Genomic DNA, 27,906 nt, shown 5'->3' with positions numbered 1-27,906 from the left:
GACCAGCTGCCAGGGCCTAAGTCAAAAAGCAGTGCTTGTTAAAGGCGGGGGTGGGCTGGGAGGCTCCCTGGCTCACAAATAGAGAATGGAGAGAGAATGAGAAGGACGAGGGGAACAAGTGAGCTGGGACTCAGAGTTTGGAAACCACAACAATGATCTAAGATCATTGTCTCTAAGACCGCTCTTGGCCACTAAGCTAGAAAGCCTGTTTCTGCCAGAGCGAGACGTGCTATCTGGAGACATGTCCCTCTGGTGTGCTCACACAATGGACACTTAGCTAACACTCGCGGCTAACTTACGTCATAGGACACAAGATTATATGGAGGGGGTTGTGGAAATACCCAAGCGCATTTAACAGGCCAAACCAGACAGTCTGAAAATAATTATCCACATTGAGTCACAAAGCACTGAAGAAAAACAAAGACTAGGGAAGGTACGCGCCCCCAACTATTACAGCTGTATGGGGAGGTCTGCCGTAAGCCAGATGCATGGAGAAAGTCAGAAGGCTGGCAGACCAGACAATAGTGGCAAAGGGCATTAGGGTACACAAGCTGCAGGCAAGAAGGCTTAAAAGGCAGGTGAGGATGATGTTTTAAACCACAGAAATCAACACCAATATCAAGAAAATGGTATACAAAATGCAGAGAAATCATTAAGGTACACAGACTGGGGCACTCACATAATAAATCCGCATGAATATGTTTTATTGTTATAAGTAATCAAGCTACTGAACAAGCTGTCTCCTTAAACTGAGAGGTGCATTTTGTCTCTTGAGAAACATCAGCAGGAGACAGGATTTACTGTGCTGTTAAAGTAAAGGAAAAATACGTATCATGAAAGCAAGGATAGGAGGTAGGGAGTGAGGTGATTCCCCGCTGTCGGGTGCATGTCTCCAGGGCAAACTGGCTCCCAGGGGACTTCTGTGATTGTCCTCGGCCCGCACTCTAACCTTCCAAAACAGCAAAGCCGCATCCACTCCCAGTCTTGTCTGCATTAATTCACTGTTCTTCCCATTCAACATGTTAATGTGAAGCTCCCTCTCCAACATGAACTGTGACCTCTGTGAGCTTTACATGTATTTTGCCTAAATATTTTCCTCATTCCCATCAACTTTGTTCTGAATGTCCCTTTAGTAAGGTAGACAAATGGCAGAAAAACCGAATCCTAAATACCACCTCTTTCAGTGCCTTTTTTGGTAGGAAGGGAAGGAGTCAGTCCCAATTTCAGGATTCTGGGTTTTGCCAGGTAAATATCATGGAAATTCCAGAACTTTGCTTCAGGGGCTCAAAAGTTTGAACCCTAAGAGTCATTCTCCTCTGGTGGTACCTCCTAAAATTCACATCCATGCCGCTACTTCATGCAGTGGAACTAAAAAGATCTGCATTTTGTTCAGAAGCCAATGATCCAGAAGGGTGGATCAAAGCGTCCCTTCAATTTCTCACTTTGTGTTAAACATGTGATTTGGCCAGGAAAAGAAGGGGCATTCAGATAAATTTCTTTGTAATTTAAGATTTGGTAAAAGGGATGATGATGGGTGAGAAACTGAAACCCAAAGGAACATGATTTAGCATAACTGTATCTCCTAAAACTACACACATATGGGGCTTCCCTGGTGGCGCAGTGGTTGAGAGTCCGCCTGCCGATGCAGGGGACACGGGTTCGTGCCCCGGACCGGGAAGATCCCACATGCCGCAGAGCAACTAGGCCCGTGAGCCATGGCCGCTGAGCCTGCGCGTCCGGAGCCTGTGCTCCGCGACGGGAGAGGCCACAACAGTGAGAGGCCCACGTACCGCAAAAAAGAAAAAAAACAAAACAAAACTACACACATATGAAAATAAATGTGCATTTATTTGTATGTGTGTATGATGGTGGAATGAACTGGCCAAGATGACCCCTTCCTTCCACTATAAAATTGATACACTAGAACTAATTTTTGTTTTAATCTAGGACTAAGCCTAAAAAAACAAGAAATGCCCAGGTGCCATAAGGGAACAAAGAACTCAAAGTCTTAAGGAGAAGCCTCGGGGGCTGGAGATGGGGACAGAAAACATGGCTTTAAGTCCATGCAAGGAAGAGGGCCCGGTGCACAAAGCACAGGACCACGCCATGCAGCCCACAGCCCAGGCAAGCAGAACATGGACCGCCTGCCGGCCCAGAGCAAAACCCAGCTCCTGCTGGGGCCGGGGGACTGCATATGGAAGTCACCTGCAAGAACCAGCAAACACTCAGCACAACTGTCCTAGTGGACCTTCACCACCGCAAGGTGAGAAAACAGCAACAGAGGTCCAGACCACTATACCACCTCATCACTGGGGAGACAGCAAAGGAAACCTCCAAGTTACTCTGTAGCAAAACCCTGGGACAGGGACAACTCACAAAATAAACAGCCCTTACTGAAGATAAGTTCACAATCCTAAAAACCCCACGAGGGAGCAAACCACCAGTAATTTTTCTGTAGCTGAGAGAAAAAAAATGAGCATACTCAAGAACACAGACTAGAGACTATAAAATAAGTACGATGAAAATGACCTTTTTAAAAGATGAGAACTATAGTTAAAAAAAAGAAAAAAAGTTGAAAAGAGGACAGGCAAATTTTGAAAAAGAATCAAGCACAATTTCAGAAATGAAAAGTACAATTAACGAAACTAGAAACTACAACAAATGGGATAAACAGATTAGACGGGGCTGAGAACATAATTAGTGAGATAAATACTAAGTTACCGAGAATACAGCACAAAGAAACCTAAAACATATGAAAGAGGATAGGTTCAATGTAAGGCTAAAAGAAATCCCAGAATGGAAGAACAGCGAACAGGGATGAGCTGATATTCAACAAAATACGAACATCCAGAATTCTCTTAGTCAAAAACCCTGAGGTGGGAGCTGAACAAGAGGAAAATAAATCTGTATCTAAACATAGTGGTGAAACTAGACCACTGCAGATGAAATAAGGGGGGAAATTTTCACGCTTGTTATGAAACAGTTCAATAGTGCAGATATGCAGCCGCAGCCTCCACTGATGGGGAGAAGCACTTACTACAGAGAGGCAGCCTTTGAGCCTCTGCCTCCCAGATGCTCTGTGGGAACAGGTGTAGGTGCAGCTCACTTTCAGAAAACTTCTATTTAGTGTAAAGTCTGTCAGCTTAAATCGACTCAACAATCTCCTGCCACATATTCAGAGGCACCCAGCTATGTATTAACTGAGTCCTGGGTTCTTACTCTAAATTTCACTAGAGTATATAATATTCCTCTGTATTAAAACTGCCAAAGTTTCTTAATGCTTAACTAATTAAAGTGATTCCTATAACGCAATTTATCTGGCAATAAAGTACCTAGAATGAATTTTGATGGCAAGAATCCTATCTTGTGGCAACACTTTTCACAACCAAGTTGGGCCATACCCTGCACTGCCATTCTCATTCTGAAGATAAATCTGTGTGGAGAAGTTATCATTTTATCTGCTTCACCAGACAGAATTTCTAAGCCAGCATTTATCTTGTGTCTCCGACAGCACCAGTGAATGCAGTAAATCTGCAGAGCACAGTAATTCTGGGACTTCGTGAGTTATTTTCAAGTGTAAGTTGCTAGTCTGTGCAGCTTACTGCAGGAATATTTTAAGAGAAAAGCAAACACTGGCTCTGGATTAGCTTCTGAATTGTTATCAACGGTTCATTCTAGGGATGGTTTGGATATTCTACTTTCTACAAGATGAACTAACTCACTTAGCTAAAGCAATCACAAGATAAACTCTCCAAATGCGTAAAAAATGACACCCTAGTTACCACCATACATAACTACCCCACACAGCACACACCTATTTTCTATCATTCATACTGTACTCCTTGTAATCAGTGTCTCTTCTGTGTTTTAAAAGACGGTAAAACTTGGGCTTCCCTGGTGGCGCAGTGATTGAGAGTCCGCCTGCCGATGCAGGGGACACGGGTTCGTGCCCCAGTCCGGGAAGATCCCACATGCCACGGAGCGGCTGGGCCCGTGAGCCATGGCTGCTGAGCCTGCGCGTCCGGAGCCTGTGCTCCGCAACGGGAGAGGCTACAACAGTGAGAGGCCAGCGTACCGCAAAAAAAAAAAAAAAAAGACAGTAAAACTAGATTCTAGAAATATTATCTCCATTTTTTTCCTTTAAAAGGAGTGTCTTACCCAATTTCTCCCACTGTCCCTAATGTTCCTAAATGGCTTTCTTAAATGGATTTTGAAAGGTCTTATTGTTAATAAGCTAAAAAATATAAAGCACTGAGCATGGTGTCTGGCTCCAAAAAATTAGCTATTATTATGGCTTTTATTAGTACTATCATTAATGACAACAGAGTACTGAAAACAGGGGAGACCCCAAAATAGTCTGTGTGTTTATATTCCCCATTGTCAGAGCCTTAAAGAAAAATCTAGTTCAAACAAAAAGCCAAATTATTTTTATCAAAAGTAAAACTGAAACAACGCTTTTCTCCCCCAAAACAGTTCTAAAGTTAAAAGACAGCAGATTAATATTAAAAACAGCTTTTTATTTGTTAATGTCACATAAGAAATTTAAGCAAGTTACACTATCTTAAAAAACACAACTAATGCGTTTTAGGAGAAACCCTTCCCTCCCCCCTCCCTCCCTCCCCCCATTCCCCTTGTGAATTAAGAATCTAAGAGAAGAAGTAACCATAAAACAAAGTTTTGTGGAATCCTTCATCCAGAGTGCTTACATGATGATTAGGTTAATATTGCCTTCTTACAAAATTTCTCTTTTCTATTTAAAAAAAATTTTTGTAGCCTTGATTGTTTATTACAAAAAAATTCAGTACAAAAGTTCAATATATTGAAAAATGCTTTTCCCCTCCCTCACAGCACCGTTATATATAGCAGAGAATAATCAAGAGCAGATTGCTAATCTAGATGGAGCAATCTTCAAATTAAACCCAGACACACAGTGGTTTATTTACCCTCCCCTCCTCATAAGAACTTAAAAAAAAACCACACACATACAAAAAAAATGTCAAAAAATTTGAGGGACTCTTTTCAAACAGTACACAGTTCAGTGTCAATAATTCACATCTTGCAACAAAGTGTATGGATATGATTTCTTTTACAAAATGTTCAGTGTCAAAAAAGGAAATTAAGGCCATCAGATTCGCAGCTTAAAAATTCACATAAAGGAAATATAAAAATATTCTGTGCTTCTGAGAAGGCTCTGCACTGCATGTAGGTAAGGATTACCATACTTCTTTATTTTGAGGAAGACAGTTGATGTGAGAAGTTTACATAATTGCACAGCTTCTATTGGAACCTCTTGGGGCTCCCTGATGAGGAAAACAGAAAAAAAAATTAGTGCTAAGAAAATGGATCATGGCATTTTAAAATAAGGCAGAGATACTACAAATTCATTATTACCTAACTTCAAATGGACGTTTATTACTTCTCACTTATCCTTTTTAACCTTCTCGTATGGACTTCTCCCCTAGAATACTCCAACAAATTCCAGAACAGTGATTCTCAACTCTAGCTGCACATTGAGATCCTGAGGAGTTCTTAAAACAAAATTCTGATCTAGGTCCCTAGATCAATTAAATGAGAATTTCTCATTTCGGACTTCCCTTGTGCCACAGTGGTGAAGAATCCGTCGGCCAATGCAGGGGACACAGGTTCGAGCCCTGGTCCGGGAAGATCCCACATGCCACGGAGCAGCTAAGCCCGTGCGCCACAACTACTGAGCCTGTGCTCTAGAGCCCACGAGTCACAACTGCTGAGCCTGCATGACACAACTACTGAAGCCCTCGCACCTAGAGCCCATGCTCCGCAACAAGAGAAGCCACTGCATTGAGAAGCCTGCACACCGTGACAAAGAGTAGCCCCCGCTCGCTTTAACTAGAGAAAGCCCGCACGCAGCAACGAAGACCCAACGCAGCCAAAAATAATAAATAAATTTTTAAAAATAAATGAGAATTTCTCATTTAACTGGGCGAGAGTATCTATTTATATGTAATTTTAAAGCTCCTTAAGAAATTCTAATAAGCAGCTGAATTTGAAAATTCCTATTCAATAACATCCTTTGGCAACTTAGGAAACAGGAGCTCAGTGGACGGCATTCTGAACAACCACATCAGGGAATATGGCTTGCTGGATCCTTAGCTTTCATATCCTGAAGCATTTGCATTGGGTTCATCTTCAAATGTGAAGTCAAAACGGCTCCCTCTATCCATTTCTTCATCACTCACTAATTCCTTAAAATCTCACAACATGACTGTGAAACACCACTTGACTACTGAAATTGGTTTCTTGAAGGTCAACCAGAAAGACTTCTAATCAACTCGAAAGGCCACTGGATTCATTCTCTAATATGAAGTCAAAATAGCTGATCCATCCTTCCATCTTCCCTTTTTGGAACTTTTTTTTTTTTTTTTGCGGTACACGGGCCTCTCACAGTTGTGGCCTCTCCCCTTGCGGAGCACAGGCTCCGGACGCGCAGGCTCAGCGGCCATGGCTCACGGGCCCAGCCGCTCCGTGGCATGTGGGATCTTCCCGGACCGGGGCACGAACCCGTGTCCCCTGCATTGGCAGGCGGGCTCTCAACCACTGCACCACCAGGGAAGCCTCCTCTTTTGAACTTTGATATCATTATTTCTTCTGATCACAAAAGCTAAAAACCTCGCACATCTTTGATTTTTTTTCTCCTCCCCCTCAAGTTCGGTCACTATGCCTTAATTAATGAATCTCCATTTACATAGTCTCTCAGTGTGTCTGCAATCTCCCTTCTACAGTCATCCCTCTGATATTGTCTCAACTTCTCCTTGCTCCAAAGTGTGCAGAAGCTCCTTCCCTAGGCATTCCAGAGTATGCTGATTTAACACCAACCTCCCCACTTATCTCTCACTCACACCCTACAAACACAACTGGATGGACAGATATACTTGGTGCTCAAGTCTTGACATATACCCTGTGATGAATTAAAGATCATGATAAATTCTTTGCCACTCCTCCCATTATGAGGTGGAGACTATTTACCCTCCCCTGGAATTGAAGCTGGCCTATGACTTACTTTGACTAAGAGAATATGGGCCTTTAAGAAATCTAATGCTTTCCGTTTTCACTCTCTTGGAAGCCAGCTGCCATGTTGTAAAGAAGGTTGGGCTAAACCACCAAATGTTAAGAAACCACATGGAAACAAACATGGAGAACATTCCAGCCCCAGCCAAGCTTCCAGCTGAATGCAACTGCATGACTGACTTCACTCTCCATTGTGTGGGAACAAATGAACTGCCCAGTGGAGCCCAGTCAAACCACAGAGTCATAGGAATTAAGAAATCAGTTTTAAGTCACTGAGTTTTAATTTAAGGTGGTCTCCTAATGTAGCAACAGATAATTCAAACAACCACAGAACACTACCGTCTGCCTTCTAATACTCAAATAATTGCCCATCCTTCAAAATACTGGACAAGCCTATTTTCCAGAGATCTTCTCAACTGTACTGGTGGCCTAAACAGCCTTCTCCAGCATCTGAACTGCTACAACTCATGCTCTGAACCACTAGCCTGGCACCCTGAGATATCTCTTATATTGTTATTTTACTTCCAGTCATTATAATGTTTCAAGTAAGGACAGGAAATGGATCTTGTACCTGTTTCTTATTAAAGCCAAGTATAAAACACCTGTTCTTAAATATTCCTCCAAAATGTACGAGGAAGTATCCATGCCAAAAATTCATTCTACCATAACCCACCTCAAGTGGTTCTCAACTCTGGAGGCTGAACAATATGAGAATGTTTATTTGGAGTAGGATTGGGGCTAATTAAGCAAAACAAACAGATTTATAAATCTGGAGACATGGTGACGACGTCTTATAAGGATAAGGGTAGGAATTTTGATTAATGATCAGACATGAACAGCTTGAGAATATAAACTGAAGGCTCATTACTTATTAATAATTCCAATTTAATTAATTAAAGTCAAATTTGGAGTTTCTTTATTTCAAGGACTCTCAAAAGTCCAAGCACCAGCTAAAATCTATCTTGCAATTAAATGATTAAAAACTTAAAGACAGCAAGAATTTTGCTTCACACTGAAGCTGAACATTACTCTTTTTTTTTTAATCAGGTAATGATTTTTTTTTAATTTAATTTTATTTACTTATTTTCTGGCTGTGTTGGGTCTTTGTTGCTGTGCACGGGCTTTCTCTAGTTGCGGTGAGCAGGGGCTACTCTTGGTTGTGTTGCGCGGGCTCCTCATTGTGGTGGCTTCTCTTGTTGCGGAGCACGGGCTCTAGGCACGTGGGCTTCAGTAGTTGCGGCACGCGGGCTCAGCAGTTGTGACTGGCGGGCTCTAGAGCACAGGCTCAGTAGTTGTGGCTCACAGGCTTAGATGCTCTGCAGCATGTGGGATCTTCCCCAACCAGGGCTCGAACCTGTGTCCCCAGCATTGGCAGGCGGATTCTTAACCACTGCGCCACCAGGGAAGCCCCTACTCTTTGTTTTTTTTAAGTTTATATGCAGATACCTACTCCAATTTAGTCATCTAAACTCAATCAAAGAACCCTTAAATAAATAATTCTTAGCATGCATTCCAATCCATATATAGTTATTTATGTGGCATACATGTCCTACCATAACATATTACATACATTATAAAACAAAAGACAAAACTGAAATTTGATATGAGAAATAATTTTTAAAAAAGAAGTGCAAACATTTTCTTCCAGTACCCAAATGTACTGTATCTTGAAGATCCCCTCAGGAAAAACAAACCCCACTTGGTAGATCACTGACTTAGTTCATCAAGTAATAGGGAAAAAACAAGCTCCACTATTGGTTTTGGTTTTCATGTAATTCTGTTAATAAAATTTAAAAGACATATATTAAAGTAATACCTGCTGGTGGAAAAGTTCTTCCTCGACAGCCACTTCAGCTGTTTCTTCCTCCTCCTCTTCCTCTTCAGGTATGGTTGTTTTGAAGACTGTACTTCTTTGAGCAACCTCCTAAACACAAGAGTTTGATTTAAGTTAAAACACTATACTTTGGGACTTCCCTGGTGGTGCAGTAGTTAAGAATCCGCCTGCCAATGCAGGGGGCACGGGTTTGATCCCTGTCCCAGAAGATCCCACATGCCGTGGAGCAACTAAGCCCGTGTGCCACAACAAGGGAAGCCACCACAATGAGAAGCCCGCGCACTACAACGAAGAGTAGCCCCCGCTCACCACAATTAGAGGACGCCGGCGCGCAGCAACAAAGACCAACGCAGCCAAAAATAAAAAATTAATTAGTTAAAAAAAAACCCACTATACTTAAAAATCACAAAGACTGTGGGAGAACGACATCTTTTCGTTGCATAAATTTAAGAAACAGCATTCCTACATCAGGGACTTTTTTTTTTTTTTTTAAAGTGGCTCATCAGTAGCTTCAGCTACTGAACAGGAATTTTTGCATAATTAGTAGCAGTTCTTAGATTTTCAATATTCCCTGCAGGGGAGCTACTGGTATCCAATTTGAAATACCTGCTGAGAAGTTTCCACTGCTTTTTATCCCATTCTGTTACTAAGAATTCTGTAAACGATTTGGCACACTAAATTCTTTATAACACTCAACATGAATTCAGCTTAAAGATCTTGGCTCCTAGCAAAGAGAAGGTGCTAAATAAATGCTGAATAAAATGAAGTCAGAGGCTAACTGCTGTGCTCTCAGGGACCTCGGTGGCAAGAGGACCACCTGATTGAGTGAGATGAAAAGGACAAACTTTCATTCCTTCAGCAGCTAGTTCCTCTTGAATGAAACAGAATCAAGACACAGGAACACTATTTACTAATGACACACTAGTGAAGTTCCAGTGTACTCTGTACAAAAAAACAGATCTCCTACTATTCACTGGAGGCATAATAGAAAGTAACCATTTCCATTTTCTACTGAAAGGCGCAAATACAAATGACTTTCCTGTAGAGAATGCTGACTTGCACAAATGCAGCAGTGTTTCTGTTTAAGGCTAACCTGATGATTTAGCAGCAAGTAAATGAGTGTGTCCTAGAGTGCTGCAGAGCGTCTAATTTTACTCTGTACCATGCATGTCCTAAGGTTACTCAAGAAAGATAACTCCAGATGAAGACACTAAAATCACGTCAGTAAAAGCTTACCTGAAATTTAACACAGACCAGCTAGTTTAAAATGGCAGAGGAAGAAAACCAGAGAACAGTGACAGAGAAATGAGAGTTCTATTTACATGTCCACGTATATATTTTATAAATGAAGTAAGGTAGTACAGTAGTATTTTGTAGGGAATTTTGATTATTGTTGCACGGCTGAGGAAGATGGACCATTTTGAGTCTGAGTTAGCCAGAAACTTCAATTCTGTGAGATCAGTCTGTGTTTATACACACAAAGAGTCTTTTCACAAATAACACTTGCTTTAACCAAATTAGTACTAATAAAAAAGCATGTGGGGCTTCCCTGGTGGCGCAGTGGTTGAGAGTCCGCCTGCCGATGCCGGGGACACGGGTTCGTGCCCCGGTCCAGGAAGATCCCACATGCCGCAGAGCGGCTGGGCCCGTGAGCCATGGCCGCTGAGCCTGCGTGTCTGGAGCCTGTGCTCCGCAACGGGAGAGGCCACAACAGCGAGAGGCCTGCATACCGCAAAAAAAAAAAAAAAAAAAAAAAAAGCATGTGAATCCTCAGATCAATTACAACTCTTTGAACTGATGATGGCATACAAAACAGAAAAAAGATTCCCAAAAAGTTTTCAGAGTACCTAGCTTCCCTCAACTCATCTTAAAATGAGGAAAGAAAAGTCAAATAAAATCTGTTATAGAATTCTCACATTTCAGCTTCTAGCAACTCATGACAGTGTATATACATCCCATATGGAAACACTGGCTCTTAGAGCTTGTGATGAAACACCAGACTATGAGCCTCAAATGAGAAGCTTAGAAAACAGCAACTTGCCCAACTTCATTAATTATGAATTACTTCAGCATAACTGCCTTTAATGTAAGCCTGCTGTTAAGCACTTTTCATTTGACAACATTTAAAAATCAGTTAATTTAATGCAGAAAGCCTGTATGGAATATAAGTGAGCTAAATAAATGTCGACAAAACTAAATAGAAAAATAATAAAACAAATTTAGAACCAAAAGTTGCTGGAAGGTTTAGGCCCAGGAAATTATTAGTCAAGGTGCTAAAAGACAAACGTCTTTACCAAAAAAATTCCTCTCAGCAAGACACCCAACCCTATCAAGTGCCCTGAAAAGCACACATAAATGGTCTCTATCAACATGCCATGGGTCTGCCTGGGTAAAGCCCTGGGCACGTAAAGGTACACCCATCTCCCCAGCAGTGCAGCAGGGCCAGCTGGCGCCACCTCACGTGCTGCCTCTTCAACTCCGTGCTCAGTCACAGCGTGTGGGTATCCTGAAATCACCACAGTTCAGCAAATACTAAAAATCAAGGCAGTTTTTGTTGATGAAGGAGCTGACTGTTAAACTAGAATATCTCTGTATACATAAGTAATCATCTGCATATACAAAAATTTCAGTGATGCCTATATTCTAGAAGGTACAGAGAGACTGCTTTATTTTTTATTTCCCTCATTAAAAAAACATTTTATTTCTCCATGGTGACATTTGCTGTTTTTCATCCCTAGGACCACCCCTCCCCAGCCATTTCTCAGTAAAAGCCCCCACTTTTACCTGGGTACCCTCTCTCCCATGGAGATGTGACATGTGTGTCACAAGCTGAGTGTGATCTAGCCACGGAGAAGGCTCAAGCTCTAACTCTGTTCTCTTGACTCCAGGAACTGGCTCAGAGGTGGGCACGTGACCCAGGCTGGTACTACGAGAGCAAAGCCCAGACGAGGACCTGACTAGGCACAATGCTCTTGCCCACGAGAAGTAAACCTAGAATGATGCACCTGAGGGAGACACTCAGGAAACAGACAATAGAAAGATCCTTGGGGACACTGGGTGAGCCAATGGATCAAGTCCACTATCTCTGGATGGCTGGTTTTGTGAACTCATATATTCCCATTATTTTAAAGCCAGTTTAATTGGGTTTCCTGATATCTCCAATGTCTCAGCAAGAAAATATATGTAAAAAAATTACACTGACTTAAGCCGATTACCTACAATCTTACAGAAAAGTGGTCTTTATGGTGGTAATTATGAATTATTATAAATATGGTCTGGGACCTATTAATAAATATGGTCTCACAAAATTAAATGAATAAATGCCAAAAGTACTTGCCTGGCAATCACAGAAATAAGAACTGTATTCATAATACTTTCCTCATTTCTGACAGAGGTCACTTCATAGAGCCTAACAAGCAGAATGCAGAAGTTTATTAAAAGAACAGGAAAACAAACCAACCAAATAATCCATTAGAGTTCAGCAGTTTGAATTATGAAGGGAAACCTGAGCTTCATTCGGCTTAATTGAAACATCACTGGTAATACTACCTCCAGACATATCCCATGTCATGGCATCTACTTTTTCACTTGTCGTATCTATTTTGTGCGCTTTTAAACCCGCTGCATTCCAAATAGCCTCCTATAAGATCGTTTCTAACTTGGAACACATTTTCACACAGAAAAAGGTGGTGACTAGATTCCATGGTTCATGAAAACCTATTTCATCTACCATAGCCCCTTAAAACCATGCTTTTCAATCTGGGCAAATCGGCACTCGTAACACTGTTTTGAAAGAGACATGTATTCTGCCAATTTCAGATGTCGAAGGAACTACCAGCATAGGAGCTGCAGTAATTTCAGCACTTGGGCAGCAGCACCAGTGACAACTGGGAAGAATTCCAAAGTGCCGAAGGCAAAAAGCAAGCAGGGCTCCACACAGAGAACAGGAGGAGATCCAGCTCCTCGAAGTTTGTGAATTCCGGAAGGCATCTGTAAACGCCCACACCCTGAGAACCTAGCAAGTATTTGGAGGTGAACTGTACTGAAGTCTACAGTGGAAAACATCAGATGCCCTTTCATTTTCAGCCTCAGTCTGAGATAAAGGACATTCTTCGTTCAGCAGACAGTGAAATCCTTACTAAGAGCAGTCTAAACACCAGCAGATGTTTACAGTGAGGGATGGCTGGAAAGATGGCTGGGCAGAGAACTTCTCGTATGCAAACACCTCAGACCCCCAGAATGAATGCTATTAATTACACTTTATTTCTCTGAACTTAAGTAAAGGTCCATGTTTGATTTTCCTAAAATTTTATCCAGTAATTTCTCACTAAGTGCCTATCATGTGCCAGGAAAAATCAGAACAGGTCCTTGCCCTTGATATGCTTATTACTCTAGTGAGAGAGGACAACGTGACAAGCTAGACAAGGTCTGTGCCTGGGCACTATGGGAGCAGAGAAGAAACCCCTAAGGGGATGCTGTACTTTGACCTGAAACCACGCCATCCTTTGAAGACACTTTCATCTCTTGGTATGTGTGCGTGGCTGGGGGAATTTGGGAGTGTCTTTATGTGACGGTGGGGGTAGGCAAGGTTCTTTGACAAGAGTTCTAGGACTGACGTGTTGAAAACATACACATCAAGCAAATGTACACTCCACAATCCTTAAACTCAGTTTCACGAGCATGTTGAAAGTCAGTAACAAGGTTAATAACCTAAGCATTTACCAGTGGCCAGATACTATTCTGACCATTTCCCAAGGATTGTCTCATTTATATTATTCTCATTATATTATCTTATTTATATTAGTTATCTTGTTATTATTATCTCCATTTTAAAATGATAAAACTAAGAGAGGTGAAGGAACTTACCCAAAGTCCAAAGTCACTGGGCAGTGAAGACAGAAACTAGACACAGACTGACTCTGGAACCTGTACTAACAATCAGAACTACAATACACTCATATTTCATTCTTAAAACCTGGAGTTAGCATCACTTTCATGGACTCAGCAGCCTTGGTCTGATTTAAGCAATCAGTTACTTCACATTTAAATTTGATTTTTGAAAAGAAATCACACTTGCATGATGAACTCTCAGGTGAAACTGACACTGTGGTACGAACATAGAGAAGAGTCTGGTGGTTGCTAAGGGGGCAGGGGTTGGGGGAGGGATGGGAGTGGGAGGTTGGGATGAGCAGATGCAAACTATTATCTATAAAATGGATCAACAACAAGGTCCTATTGCATAGCACAGGGAACTATATTCAATATCCTATGATAAACCATAACGGAAAAGTACTTTAAAAAAAGAATGTACACAGGAATTCCCTGGCAGGCCAGTGGTTAGGACTCCACGTTCTCACTGCCAGTGGCCGGGTTCAATCCCTGGTTAGGGAACTAAGATCCCACAGGCTGCGTGACGTGGCCAAAAAAAAAAAAATGTACATATATGTATAACTGAATCACTCTGCCGTACAGCAGTAATTAACACAACATTGTAAGTCAACTACACTTCAATGAAGAAAAAAAATTGACACTGTGGTGGTACCAATAAAATGACCATACCTCTCCCTGAGAATTTTTCAATACAACTTTCACATCTTCGCCAGTGCCCCAAGAGTTCTGGTTCTTCCAGATGAGGTCGGTGGGAGGACTGGCTGTGACACCGGCATTTGCAGCCCAGATCTAGAAAGAAAAATGGAAATCATTCTACACAGAGCCCAGCTCTCCCACGTGCCAATAACAACATAATGATGAAACTTTAACACCTTGTAAGAGGACTGATTCTAAAAGTTCCAGAACTATGGCCTAGCTTTAGACTTGCTATATTAACTAGCTGTATATCCCATAGAGCTTAGCTAGGCCTCGTCTTCCCAGTCTGATAAATAAAAATGTTGACACACAGGACTCTGAAGTGAAGTTGCCTAGATTCACATCCTAGCTCGCCTACATGCCAGCTCACCTTGAGCAAGCTACCTTACTTACCCTCCAATGGGACAGAAATGGTACTGATAATACACGGGACTGTTGTGAAGACAAATGATTACCCACATGGAGGAGATGGCTGACTCAATGAATATAAGCTCTCACTGTTAGCATTCTATTATTCCACGGGTCTCACGAGCCAGCCCTTCCGTGTTAGAGCCTTCTACCCCTTCCAGTGGTATCCGCCAGCTGCCTATAGCAGGAAGTGAGGAGATGACTAACTTCTCTCAAAATCTCTGCAGCAGACAGCCTATCTAGAATATTCTAATGGAAGGTGGTATATATCCAACCAGAGACAGTGTCATAATACCCCAGTGTCTGAGTCTGAATTCCAAAAAGAATTCAGGAAACAAACAAATAACCCATTATTCAACGGAAAATATGACTGCTACAGAAATAGGCAAAAGAAACAGAAAGATTTCCCTTTTCATAAGCAGGGAAATTCTGCAACATTTTTTATGTATTTACTGGCAGAAGAGCATTGGTAGAATAGAGAACACTTGAGAGTTAGAAAACTGGGTTTGTATCATGGACATAACACTACATCTCTACAAACCTCTATGTCCTCACCTGTAGGGACACTACTACCAGTCCTGATCTTTCTACAAGACCATATGAAAAGAGACAGCAAAGTTTTGTACTCCATAAATTGTCTTGCAATATAAAGGGCCATATGATGGCAGAATGAAGACTGGAGATAGTATAAGCAGGTATTGTTTTAAATGGGGAGAAAACCTTATCAATTACTAATTAGGAGAGACCCCTTCCTCTTAAAGTGTTCACTTGAAGCTTCCAGATCTTCCATCACCATTATAAATGGAAAGGGGCAAGGAGCATTACTAGGATAAAACTGAAAAGAGAACTGGACCTGGGCTGACTTTCAGGTTATGTGGAATGTTAATCTAACCTCAAGCTATACTTTTCACTAGTCCATATGGTATCATACAGTTGGTTTAGTGTTTAATAATAATCGTAACACATCAGTAACCTTACTGGGTATTTTAACCTAAAACTACTATGTCCTAGAGCTGTGTCGTTCAATATGGTAGCCATATGTGGCTTGTGAGCACTTGAAACATGGCTAGTCCCAACTGAGGTGTGCTGTAAGGGTATCTCCAAGTGTCAAGATTTAGTATTTAAAAAAAAAAAAAGGGGGACTTCCCTGGTGGTCCAGTGGTTTAGACTCCACACTCCCAAAGCAGGGGGCCCGGGTTCGATCCCTGGTCAGGGAACTACATCCCACATGCCGCAACTAAGATCCTGCATGCCACAACTAAAGATCCCACATGCTGCAACAAAGATCCTGTGGGCCGCAACTAAGACCCAGTGCAGCCAAATAAATAAATAAATATATATTTTTTAAAGTGATGTAATAACTTTTATATTCATCAGATGTTGAAATGATAATATTTTAGATATATTGGGTTAAATTTAAAACATTGTTCTAAAGTTAATTTCACATCTTTCTTTTTCACTTGTTTTTAATGTGGCTACAAGAAAATTTTAAATTACATAGTAGTTCACTTACTTCTGTTCTGGAGTTTTAAACTGATCTTTGCTATTGCCCTGCCTTGTACAATTTTACAGAAATATCACTTATGATTACCACATTCCAAAGAGCTTCTTAACACATTTATGCCAGCTACCAAAGGAAAAAAAAATGCCTTACATTTTTTATGTGAAAATTGAGCTCTCCACTAGACCTATAGAATATATATATCTATTTAGTCACTGAGGAACTGTATCCAGTGGAAAAAGCAGATGATTGGCATAGTGGTTTTACACTTTTAAAGAGATAAAGGGCACGCTCAAATCTGAATCTTCTGAATTAAAAATGTCAGATTCTTTCCATCACATTATGCAGCTTCCGTAAGACATATAATAGGACTGAGAAATTTTCTCTCACTACAATAATTACTAAAGAGAAGAAAAGATAGCGTGGTTAGGATATCTGTTCCAATTTTTACCTGTTATCACAAAATTAGCATCTGATATTTTCACAATGTGGTGGCAAGTTCTATGAATACACTTTTTAAAAGAGAAGTTCTAACCTGTTTGAGTCTTTGATCTTAAACACTTAGGAAGGTCTGTAACAATCATAAAATCTTAAACATGTATTTAATATTTTTAAAAAGGAATTGATAAAAGGAGATAGTCACCTCAACTTCTTTAGGGATGAAGTTGGGGGGGGGTCAGCTGTTAATTTCTACTGGAGTAGAGAAAATAAAAATAATTCAAAGGTCAATTCTTTCACTTTTAATAGTCAATTACCACTCTCAATGACAAAGAATTTTAAAAATCTTTAATAGCACTTGTAATTTCCTAATAATGTCAAGAACATTTTAATGCCCATTTCTAAAATGCTTCTCTTTAAGCTAAAATGGTTTTAATTACTTTAACTATTGGTTAAGACAATGAAGTTAAATTAAATGATGACTAAATTAACTTACTGTAACAGTCTGGCCTGCCTTCAGCACATATCTTGAGGTATATTTGTAACTGACTGATGTGTCTCCAATTTTTCTGATCATCTCCCAGCCTCCCATTGGTTGATCCTATTGAAAGAACAAAATAAAACAAGGTCACTTAAAATATACAGAAAGCTATGGAATAATCAAATAAACCAATCCATAGGCAGTTAAACTAAGACAACTTTATGACTGTCTTCCCATGGTTCATATTTTCCTACTATGAAAAGAAAACATGGTTTTGTCATTCAGCAAAACAGAAACTTTGACAATGCTGCAGTTTTAATTATTAAGGTGTTTAATTTTAAAGAGGACAAAACTGCAAGAAAAGGGATGTGAACCAAATTAAATGGTGATGTTCAATGCTAGAACAGGTATATAATTTAAATTTACAACACTATCTAGCTTCATAACCACCATTATAAACATCTAATTTTTGATTGCTTTAAGCTTTTAAAATATACACACATAAAGCTTGGAAAGAGAAGGAAGAAAATATGTCCTTTTTCTTCTTCATCTGTACCACTTCTGCCCATATTTAACTCTTACATTAAAGCACTGACCCATCAAAAATGGGTCAATGACATAATGAGCCAGTCCCAAGCACTGGCTATCAATGCTAGCCTGCAGGCTGCCCAGAGCTGCCTGACTGTCCTGAGGAACAGTGCAGGGTATTAAAGCAATTAGCTGAATTAATTTATTTATATCCATCTCTAACTCAAAGACAGGAGTAAACAAGGCTGACAGCCAGCTCCAGAATAGCTCCACAAAGCACAGCAATGCCTTTTGAAAAACAGCCAAACTACTGCAATGGAGTAGCAGAGGCTACTCTGTTCTTTAGTTTCTAAAGTTGTGACTAAGAGGTCTTAGAACCTATGCTCTTCCATATCAGGACTGCTAAAGCTCCTTTGCCCATCCAAAGTATTTATTCAACCACATGCAAGATAGTTTCAATAGCTTTGGTGAGAAAAGGAGTGGTTTTACAAACATTTTACAAATCCTGAACGTGCTTCTGGAAGTGACATCCATCCCACTGCATCCCCACTACACCCCAGACCTGCCTTCCTCTGGCATCACCTGATACCCCTTCACGACCCCAGCTCAATGATGCCTAGCCAGGGTCTTCCCAAGACCTCCACTACTGAGCTCTCAAAAGCCCCAGCGCAAAAGTTCAGAATTCCCTGCTATGAATATTTTATGTTTACTTTTAAACAAATAATTTCAAGATAGGGCTTCATACTAGTCTTGATATAAATTAAATCAGTACTATTCATTCATTTATTTAGAGAGAAAAACACTCCCTACACGTGTCCGAGTCTGGGCTCGTATTTCCTTCCTTCCATAAAATTAACAGCTGGGAAAGAATATTTAGCATCTATACCCATAATCTAACTTCTTCACAAATCTGGCTAGGTAGGACAGGGAATATTAATAATTCATCCTTAGGAAGGCCATGGTGACAAAATGACCAGATGTGAAAAAAAGCCCTGGCTCTCTAAAGAAGAGCTAAAGAATAAAATCTTTAAACTACGAAGCACACCATCCCTCTTCCTCCTCCTATTTAAATTTATACTACACTTCATGAATTTAGGTTAAAAAGGAGAGGGAAACTTTTATTCCACAAAGCCTGAATCCAAATAAAGGCTGAGAAGTTATTACAATTGCAAGACACCAATCAGCAAAGCCACGCTGGACAAAAAGGGGTCTGTGTTTCCACCTGTTCGGAAGTGTTCTTCAAGCGGATAAATTTCCCATCAACATCTATCTCTTCAATGCAGACATTCCCAGTGGCTGAGGCAGAATGAGAGATGCTGACACTACTGCTGGCCTCGGATTCTTCCACGTCCACTCTCTTCCGCTTCCCTCTGGTTGTACGCACGCTGCGACTCGAGGATGCGCGTGATACTGTCACACGGGAAGAAGGGCTCGGAGAGAGCTTCAATCTACATGGAAGAATAAAACATTCCAATTATGAAACACATATGCCCTTCCTACCTTAAAAAAAGGATATTAATATCCTGCACATGCATTACTAAAGCAAAACATTAATGACAATCTGTTAGACAAAGCCAACATACTTTTTTTTTTTTTTTTTTTGCGGTACGTGGGCCTCTCACCGTTGTGGCCTCTCCCGTTGCGGAGCACAGGCTCCGGATGCACAAGCTCAGCGGCCATGGCTCACGGGCCCAGCCGCTCCGCGGCATGTGGGATCCTCCCGGACCGGAGCACGAACCCATGTCCCCTGCATCGGCAGGTGGACTCTCAACCACTGTGCCACCAGGGAAGCCCCAACATACATCTTAACGAAGAGAAACTTATTTGTGCTACAATGCCCACTGTCATAATATTTATTTTTCTTTTTAAAAAAGTATTATTTGAATGTTTTAGGTAGGAATAGACTATAACCATAATGCAGGAAGTTTGGAAAACCAGGGGGTGGGGAGATGAGGGGAGGACATTGGGGTGAGCATGTCATCTACCACCACCCTACCACAACCCCTGTTACATTTAGTATACTTTCCTTAAGTTTTTCATACCTGCATTTTCTTTTTATAAAATTACAATAACAATGTATACAATACTGAAAGTAAATGGCTTTTATTCTAAATCAGACACTTTCCCTTTGGAACTTTATTCTCAGAAAAGGTATAAAAGGATTAATACACTAACCAGATTTGAAAAATAAGTATAAAGTCTCTTTCAGCAAATTGGATATTTTGCAACATATTAAATTATCAAAACATTTTAAATCTCAAAGGAAAGACTCTATCCTGACACAGTTCAACTCTATTCTGACAGAGTTCAGCATTTAAAATAATAAGACTGCTTGAACATGTTCTATTGTTGAGGTAAAAGTATGATCTATTACTACCTATCTCTACAGCTAGGTATTAAAAAAACAAGAAAATATTTAAAGTTGCCTTAATTGTTAAAAAAAAAAAAACTATTTACTTTTCTTTAAATAGAAAGGGTGGGGGCAAAAAGCAGACTATGAGGTAGGGTGACAACTAAGTTACTCACCTCTCTTCTTCGCCTTCTAAGAGCTTCCTGTACGCACTGATTTCCATGTCCAGGGCTAACTTTACATCAAGAAGTTGTTCATAATCATTCAGCTGTTGCTGCATCTGATCCCGTATTTCCGCCATCTCTCTCTCTTTGTCAGACAGCATGCGGCGAGAGTTGTCTCTTTCTTTAGCAAGTAAGTCCTCCAACTCTTGAATCCTCTCCAAACATGCTCTAGACTTAAGATTCAAGGGAACACATTTACTTTCTAGGAACATTCCAACATTAGCACAAGGCAGCTATTCTAAACTATTTCCTGGACTGGAACAAATCCAATCTCTGACACCAGAATCCAAGAAAATTTTTATTTTAAGAAATTAAAAACCAAAATTTCTCCAATACAAAATACAGCCCTCGGGAAAGTTTTATCTTATAAAAAGGCTAGAAAAAGATATATTCATCAAATGTGTCATAAATGTACATACAAGTTTTCTTTACTTGACCAAATAAAACAAAATTATAAGCTGTGGTTTTAGTAAAAGTCAAGTCTGGCTCCCCTGCAAACCATTTAGCTCAAAAGTATAAAGTAACAAAAGTAAAGAATTAAAAGATAGAAAACTCATTGACAAAAGGAACCTAGTATCTTTTGGAGAACTGCTGGAACTGTTCAGAAACTGAAGAAAAGCGATTCCGGTTACCACTTTAGAACTGTTGTTCCTTCCCACACTCAATCAGCATGCAAAGACTATATGATATATGGTAGTCTGGAAATATTATTGTAAACATAGAAACTTCATATTTGGTATTAAAAAAATGAAAAATCACACATCCTATACCAGAAGGTTCATCTTAGAAACCCTGTGGTTCACTAGGTAATTATTCATCTGTATTTCTCCAAGACAGAATTCATCTCCATAACCTCAGAAAATAACAAAGGTAATCAACTCAGAAAGACTGATGTATAGCTTAGGCCCTTAAATCACAAGCACCTGCACATCAAAGCAGGAGAGAAAGGGCACATACTGTGCAAAAGTTAAATCTAGAAGGCTAAAGATAAAAAGCAGCTCTATGTTATGCAGAAACACTACACTCCAGGTTAGTGAATTTATTTCTCACAGGGGTACAGATTAAAAAATTTGAAATTACTTTGCATGTATACTGGGGCTGGACAAGTAAGTAAACGGGATGGCAGAAACCAGGTTTCTTACTCTCAGAGAGCAGTTACAGGTAAGCAAGGAAGAAAGCCTAAAGTGAACCCAGTGGTACAGGGTTAGAGTCAGAGACATATGTATAAACTCTTGGTTACCTTAATATAAACACAAGTGGACAGAGATACAATTACAGATAAATGTGTAAACATGGGTTAGCATATACACATTTATTACCTAGCTCTGCCCATAAGCAGGCCTAGAAACAATGACACCCCAATACCACTGAGCATACTCAGTGCCCAGATCTTAATTTCTAGATGCCTCTCCAATAAAAAGAACCAGGGCTACTTGCAGAAATAGCTGATTCTAGTGCTGGGGCAGGGAAAATACAAGATGAGCCTAGAGCATCTTATAGAACCAGAAAGTAAAGAAGTGCTCAAAAAAAGGGGGAACATGGTAGCCAATCAGACAGAACTCCTTATAGCCAAAGCTAGAACAATCTGAGCCAATAAAACAATGTAGTATTCGATATTATATTAAAAAGCATTTTATAAAAACATTTCCATGAGTCCATACTGATATAAACAAATGAATGAATAAATAAATATACAAATAGAGGGGAAAAAAGATGAATCTTTACAAAAGAATTCCATTTAATAAAGGTAAATACTTTCTTCAGGATGTGGAGCTAAATTCCTGCCCTTTACCCTTGAGAGTGGGATGGACTTAGTGACTTGCTTCCCAAGAACAGAGTATGGAAAGGCAAAAATAGTAACTTAACAGTGGAGAAACCTGGCAAACACTGTCTTAATCAGTGATGACGGTTAACATCACCAGTGACGTTGTGTGTATGTCACGTAATCCCTGATATGATGTAACAATAACAAGAAGGGCACTTAAAATCCATAACCCCAGGCTGATCATGAGAAAAGCACCAGACAAACTTAGATTGGGGGACAGCCTACAGGACACCTGGACAGTTCTTCTCAAGACTTTCAAGGTCATGAAAAACAAAGAAAGCCTAAGAAACTGTCATAGACCAGAGGAGACTTACAGAGACCTGTGGTATCCTAAAACACAAAAACTACAGTAATAGAAAATCTGGTAAAATCCAAACAGCCTAGAGTCTAGTTGATAGTAATGTACCAATGTCAGTGTCTTAGTTTTGACAAATGAACCACTGTCACCTAAGATGCTAACAATGGGGGAAAACTCAGGGAGGGAGATAAGGGAACTGTCTGTACCAGCTTTCTAACTTTTCTGTAAATCTACAATTATGCCAAATTAAAAAGGTTATTTAAAAAATAATCAACCAGGGACTTCCCTGGTGGTGCAGTGGTTAAAAATCCACCTGCCAATGCAGGGGACTTCGATCCCTGGTCTGGGAAGATCCCATATGCCACGGAGCAACTAAGCCCATGCACCACAACTACTGAGCCTGTGCTCTAGAGCCCACTCACCACAACTACTGAAGCCAGTGCACCCTAGAACCCACGTGCCGCAACTACTGAAGACAGCACGCTCTAGGGTCCTCATGCTGCAACTACTGAAGCCCACGTGCCTAGAAACCATGCTCTGCAACATGAGAAGCCACCACATTGGGAAGCCTGCACACTGCAACGAAGAGTAGCCGCCGCTCACTGCAACTAGAGAAAGCCCATGCGCAGCAACGAAGACCCAACACAGCCAAAAAAATTTTTTTAATTAAAAAAAAATCAACCAATCAATTTATTAAAATCCAGAGACATTCTATATCAGATGCAGGCATTCATCTCAAGAGTGATACTAAACAAAATCCTGCCTCAGAGAACTTGCATTTAACTGCATTTGCAAAAAACCAGGCTATAAACTGCAAAATCCATTTTTTCTCCCTCTCAGGCTTATTATTTTTTTTGGAGGAAGAAAATATAAGAAGTGTAAAATGTGTCCTCTCTGGGAACTCCCTGGCGGTCCAGTGGTTAGGATTCCTCACTTCACTGCAGGGGGCACGGGTTCGATCCCTGGTCGGGGAACTAACATCCCACAGGCCACGTGGTGTGGCCAAAAAATAAATAAAACGTCTCCTCTTCAATCAATCTCTTCACTTTTATCTCCCATGTGGGAGAAACAGATAGGCAACAAGGTAGAATCTAAAGGAACATAAACCACCCAAGATTCAGACTTAACTTCTAAGCCTCAATTTGTAAACACCAAAATGTCTCTATTTGTCCACCTTTGATGTTATAGAGTTCTTTAAGAGGGAAAAATCACAATCTAGGTATAAATAAGTTTTAAAGTTACTGAGTCGTTTTGTATTTTATTTTATTTTATTTTTTTTTGCGGTACGCGGGCCTCTCACTGCTGCGGCCTCTCCCGTTGTGGAGCACAGGCTCCGGACGCTCAGGCCCAGCAGCCATGGCTCACGGGCCCAGCCGCTCCGCGGCACGCGGGATCCTCCCGGACCGGGGCACGAACCCGCGTTCCCCGCACCGGCAGACGGACTCCCAACCACTGCGCCACCAGGGAAGCCCCCGTTTTGTATTTTAAATAGAAATAGTTAAATGTAGTTTAAATAGCTGCTCTACACCTGCTTTGTAGTGAAATATAAGGAACACAACATGAGAGACAGACCTAGATTCTTCTTCCTGATTCTGCCATTAACTATAACATACCTCACTAAACTGGTATCCACGTTAGGAAAATGAAGAGGTCTAACTAAACTATCCGTTAAGATACTCTACTAACTGGTTTCTAATGGTCTTGGGTTTTCTTTGTTTTAAAGTATGTAACATAATTGTACCAGTTTATTATGATCTAGCTGCAACAGAAGTTTCCAGAGTTCGGGTGTTAGAAAAACAAAAAGTAGAGGTAATTTTAAAGTGCCACTGGAGACACTTTTGCCACTCAGTCTCTGACCAACCAATTAATTTGGCCAAAGTCAAATATCTAGATAGAAATGAAAGAAATGCTATAAGCAATATATGAAACTCCTAATTCCAAAACATAATAACACTATCATATATAAATCTTTAAAAATATTTTCTAAGTCAGCATTTTATTTATTTATTTATTTATTTATTTATTTGTGGTACGCGGGCCTCTCACTGTTGTGGCCTCTCCCGTTGCGGAGCACAGGCTCCGGACGCACAGGCTCAGTGGCCATGGCTCACGGGCCCAGCCACCCTGTGGCATGTTGGAGCCTCCCAGACCAGGGCATGAACCCGCGTCCCCTGCGTCGGCAGGCAGACTCTCAACCACTGTGCTACCAGGGAAGCCCCTCTAAGTCAGCATTTTAAAGGCTATGTCAGGAAGGTCTTCAAGATGGCAGAGGAGCAAGACGTGGAGATCACCTTCCTCCCCACAAATACATCAGAAATACATCTACATGTCGAACAACTCCTACAGAACACCTACTGAACACTGGCAGAAGACCTCAGACTTCCCAAAAGGCAAGAAACTCCCCACATACCTGGGTAGGGCAAAAGAAAAAAGAAAAAACAGAGACAAAAGAACATGGACAGGACCTGCACCTCTGGGAGGAAGCTGTGAAGGAGGAAAAGTTTCCACACACTAGGAGGCCCCTTCACTGGGGGAGTCGGGGGCGGGGGGTGGGTCAGGGGGGAAGCTTTGGAGCCACGGAAGAGAGCTCAGCAAAAGGGGTGCAGAGGGCAAAGCGGAGAGATTCCCATACAGAGGATCAGTGCCGACCAGCACTCACCAGCCTGAGAGGCTCGTCTGCTCACCCGTCAGGGCAGGCGGGGTCTGGGAGCTGAGGCTCGGGCTTCAGAGGTCAGATCCCAAGGAGAGGACTGGGGTTGGCTGCGTGAACACAGCCTGAAGGGGGCTAGTGCGCCACAGCTAGCCGGGAGGGAGTCCGGGAAAAAGGCTGGACCTGCCTAAGAGGCAAGGGACTATTGTTTCGGGGTATGTGAGGAGAGGGGATTCAGGGCACCACCTGAACAAGCTCCAGAGATGGGCGCGAGCCACGGCTATCAGCGTGGACACCACAGACGGGCATGAAACGCTAAGGCTGCTGCTGTAGCCACCAAGAAGCCTGTGTGCAAGTGCAGGTCACTATCCACACCTCCCCTCCAGAGAGCCTGTGCAGCCCGCCACTGCCAGGGTCCCGAGATCCAGGGACAACTTCCCCAGGAGAACACACGGTGCGCCTCAGGCTGCTGCAATGTCATGCTGGCCTCTGCTGCCGCAGGCTCGCCCCGCATCCGTACCCCTCCCCGCTCCCGGCCTGAGTGACCCAGAGCCCCCTAATCAGCTACTACTTTAACCCTGTCCTGTCTGAGCAAAGAACAGACACCCTCAGGTGACCTACACGCAGAGGCGGGGGCAACTCCAAAGCTGAACCCCAGGAGCTGTGCGAACAAAGAAGAGAAAGGGAAATTTCCCCCAGAAGCGTCATGAGCAGTGGATTGAATCTCCACAATCAACTTGTTGTACCCTGCATCTGTGGAATACCTGAATAGACAACAAATCATCCAAAACTGAGGTGGTGGACATCAGGAGCAACTGTAGACTTGAGGTTTGCTTTCTGCATCTCATTTGTTTCTGGTTTTACGTTTATTTAAGTTTACTAATTAGAGTTTATTATCTTTGGTAGATTTGTTTATTGATTTGGTTGCTTTCTTCCTTTTTTTATATATAGATATATACAATTTTTTCCTTTTTCTCTTTTGCTGAATGTGTATGTGTGTGCTTCTTTGTGAGATTTTGTACAGCTTTGCTTTTACCATTTGTCCTAGAGTTCTGTCTGTTTTTTCTGTTTTTTGTTTTTTTCATTAGTATAGTTTTTAATGCTTGTTATCATTGGTGGATTTGTTTTTTGGTTTGGTTGCTCTCTACTTTCTTTTTTTTAATTACTTTTTAATTTTATTTTATTTTTAATTTTTATTTTTTATTTTAATAACTATTTTATCTTTCTTTTTTTAGAATTTTTGAATTTTATTTATTTTTTTATAAAGCAGGTTCTTCTTAGCTATCCATTTTATACGTATTACTGTATATATGTCAATCCCAATCTCCCAGTTCATCACACCACCACCACCACCCCCTGCCACTTTCTCTTTCTTTCCTTTTTTCTCCCTTTTCCTCTGAGCCATGTGGCTGACAGGGTCCTGGTGCTCCAGCCAGGTGTCAGGCCTTTGCCTCTGAGGTGGGAGAGCCAAGTTCAGGACACTGGTCCACCAAAGACCTCCCGGCTCCACGTAATATCAAACAGCAAAAGCTCTCCCAGAGATCACCAACTCAACGCTAAGACTCAGCTCCACTCAACGACCAGCAAGCTCCAGTAATGTACACCCTATGCCAAACAACTAGCATGACAGGAACACAACCCCACCCATTAGCAGAGAGGCTGCCTAAAATCAAAATAAGTTCACAGACACACCAAAACACACCACTGGATGTGGTCCTGCCCACCAGAAAGACAAAATCCAGCCTCATCCACCAGAACACAGGCACTAATCCCCTCCACCAGGAAGCCTGCACAACCCACTGAACCAACTTTAGCCACTGGGGACAGACACCAAAAACAACGGGAACTACGAGCCTGCAGCCTGTAAAAAGGAGACCCCAAACACAGTAAGTTAAGCAAAATGAGAAGACAGAAATACACAGCAGATGAAGGAGCAAGGTGAAAACCCACCAGACCCAACAAATGAAGAGGAAATAGGCAGTCTACCTGAAAAAGAATTCAGACGAATGATAGTAAAGATGATCCAAAATCTTAGAAATAGAATGGAGAAAACACAAAAAATGTTTAACCAAGACCTAGAAAAACTAAAGAGCAAAACAAACAATGATGAACAACACAATAAATGAAATTAAAAATTCTCTAGAAGGAATCAATAGCAGAATAACTGAGGCAGAAGAACTGATAATGGACCTGGAAGACAAAATAGTGGAAATAACTACCGCAGAGCAGAATAAAGAAAAAAGAATGAAAAGAATTGAGGACAGTCTTAGAGACCTCTGGTACAACATTAAACGCACCAACATTCGAATTACTGGGGTCCCAGAAAAAGAAGAGAAAAAGAAAGGGACTGAGAAAATATTTGAAGAGACTGTAGTTGAAAACCTCCCTAACATGGGAAAGGAAATAGTGAATCAAGTCCAGGAAGTGCAGAGAGTCCCATACAGAATAAATCCAAGGAGAAACACGCCAAGACACATATTAATCAAATTATCAAAAATTAAATACAAAGAAAAAATATTAAAAGCAGCAAGGGGAAAGCAACAAATAACATACAAGGGAATCCCCATAAGGTTACAGCTGATCTTTCAGCAGAAACTCTGTAAGCCAGAAGGGAGTGGCAGGACATATTTAAAGAGATGAAAGGGAAAAACGTACAACCAAGATTACTCTACCCAGCAAGGATCTCATTCAGATTCGACAGAGAAATTAAAATCTTTACAGACAAGCAAAAGCTAAGAG

At 41.1% G+C, this 27,906-nt stretch overlaps 1 protein-coding gene across 1 annotated transcript in view; it reads right to left on the bottom strand.

The window, feature by feature from the left end:
- Window positions 1–4,496: 4,496 nt before the first annotated feature.
- The window catches only part of LMNB1 (lamin B1), a 70,772-nt gene continuing 47,362 nt past the window's right edge, over window positions 4,497–27,906 (bottom strand). Inside the window, exons 7-12 of the mRNA XM_081233275.1 lie at window positions 20,347–20,567; window positions 19,043–19,268; window positions 17,308–17,412; window positions 14,438–14,557; window positions 8,861–8,968; window positions 4,497–5,300 (exon numbers count right to left, since the gene is read on the bottom strand). Coding sequence (XP_081089401.1) covers window positions 5,259–5,300; window positions 8,861–8,968; window positions 14,438–14,557; window positions 17,308–17,412; window positions 19,043–19,268; window positions 20,347–20,567 — 822 coding nt within the window. The 3' untranslated portion in view covers window positions 4,497–5,258. The remainder of the gene's footprint in view (window positions 5,301–8,860; window positions 8,969–14,437; window positions 14,558–17,307; window positions 17,413–19,042; window positions 19,269–20,346; window positions 20,568–27,906) is intronic.

The sequence above is a fragment of the Mesoplodon bidens genome (genome assembly GCF_964165515.1).
Source record: "Mesoplodon bidens genome assembly, chromosome: 4".
Taxonomy (NCBI): Eukaryota; Metazoa; Chordata; class Mammalia; order Artiodactyla; family Ziphiidae; genus Mesoplodon; species Mesoplodon bidens.
The sequence above is the reverse complement of the archived record's forward strand: the minus strand, read 5'-3'. Positions and strand labels throughout refer to the sequence as shown.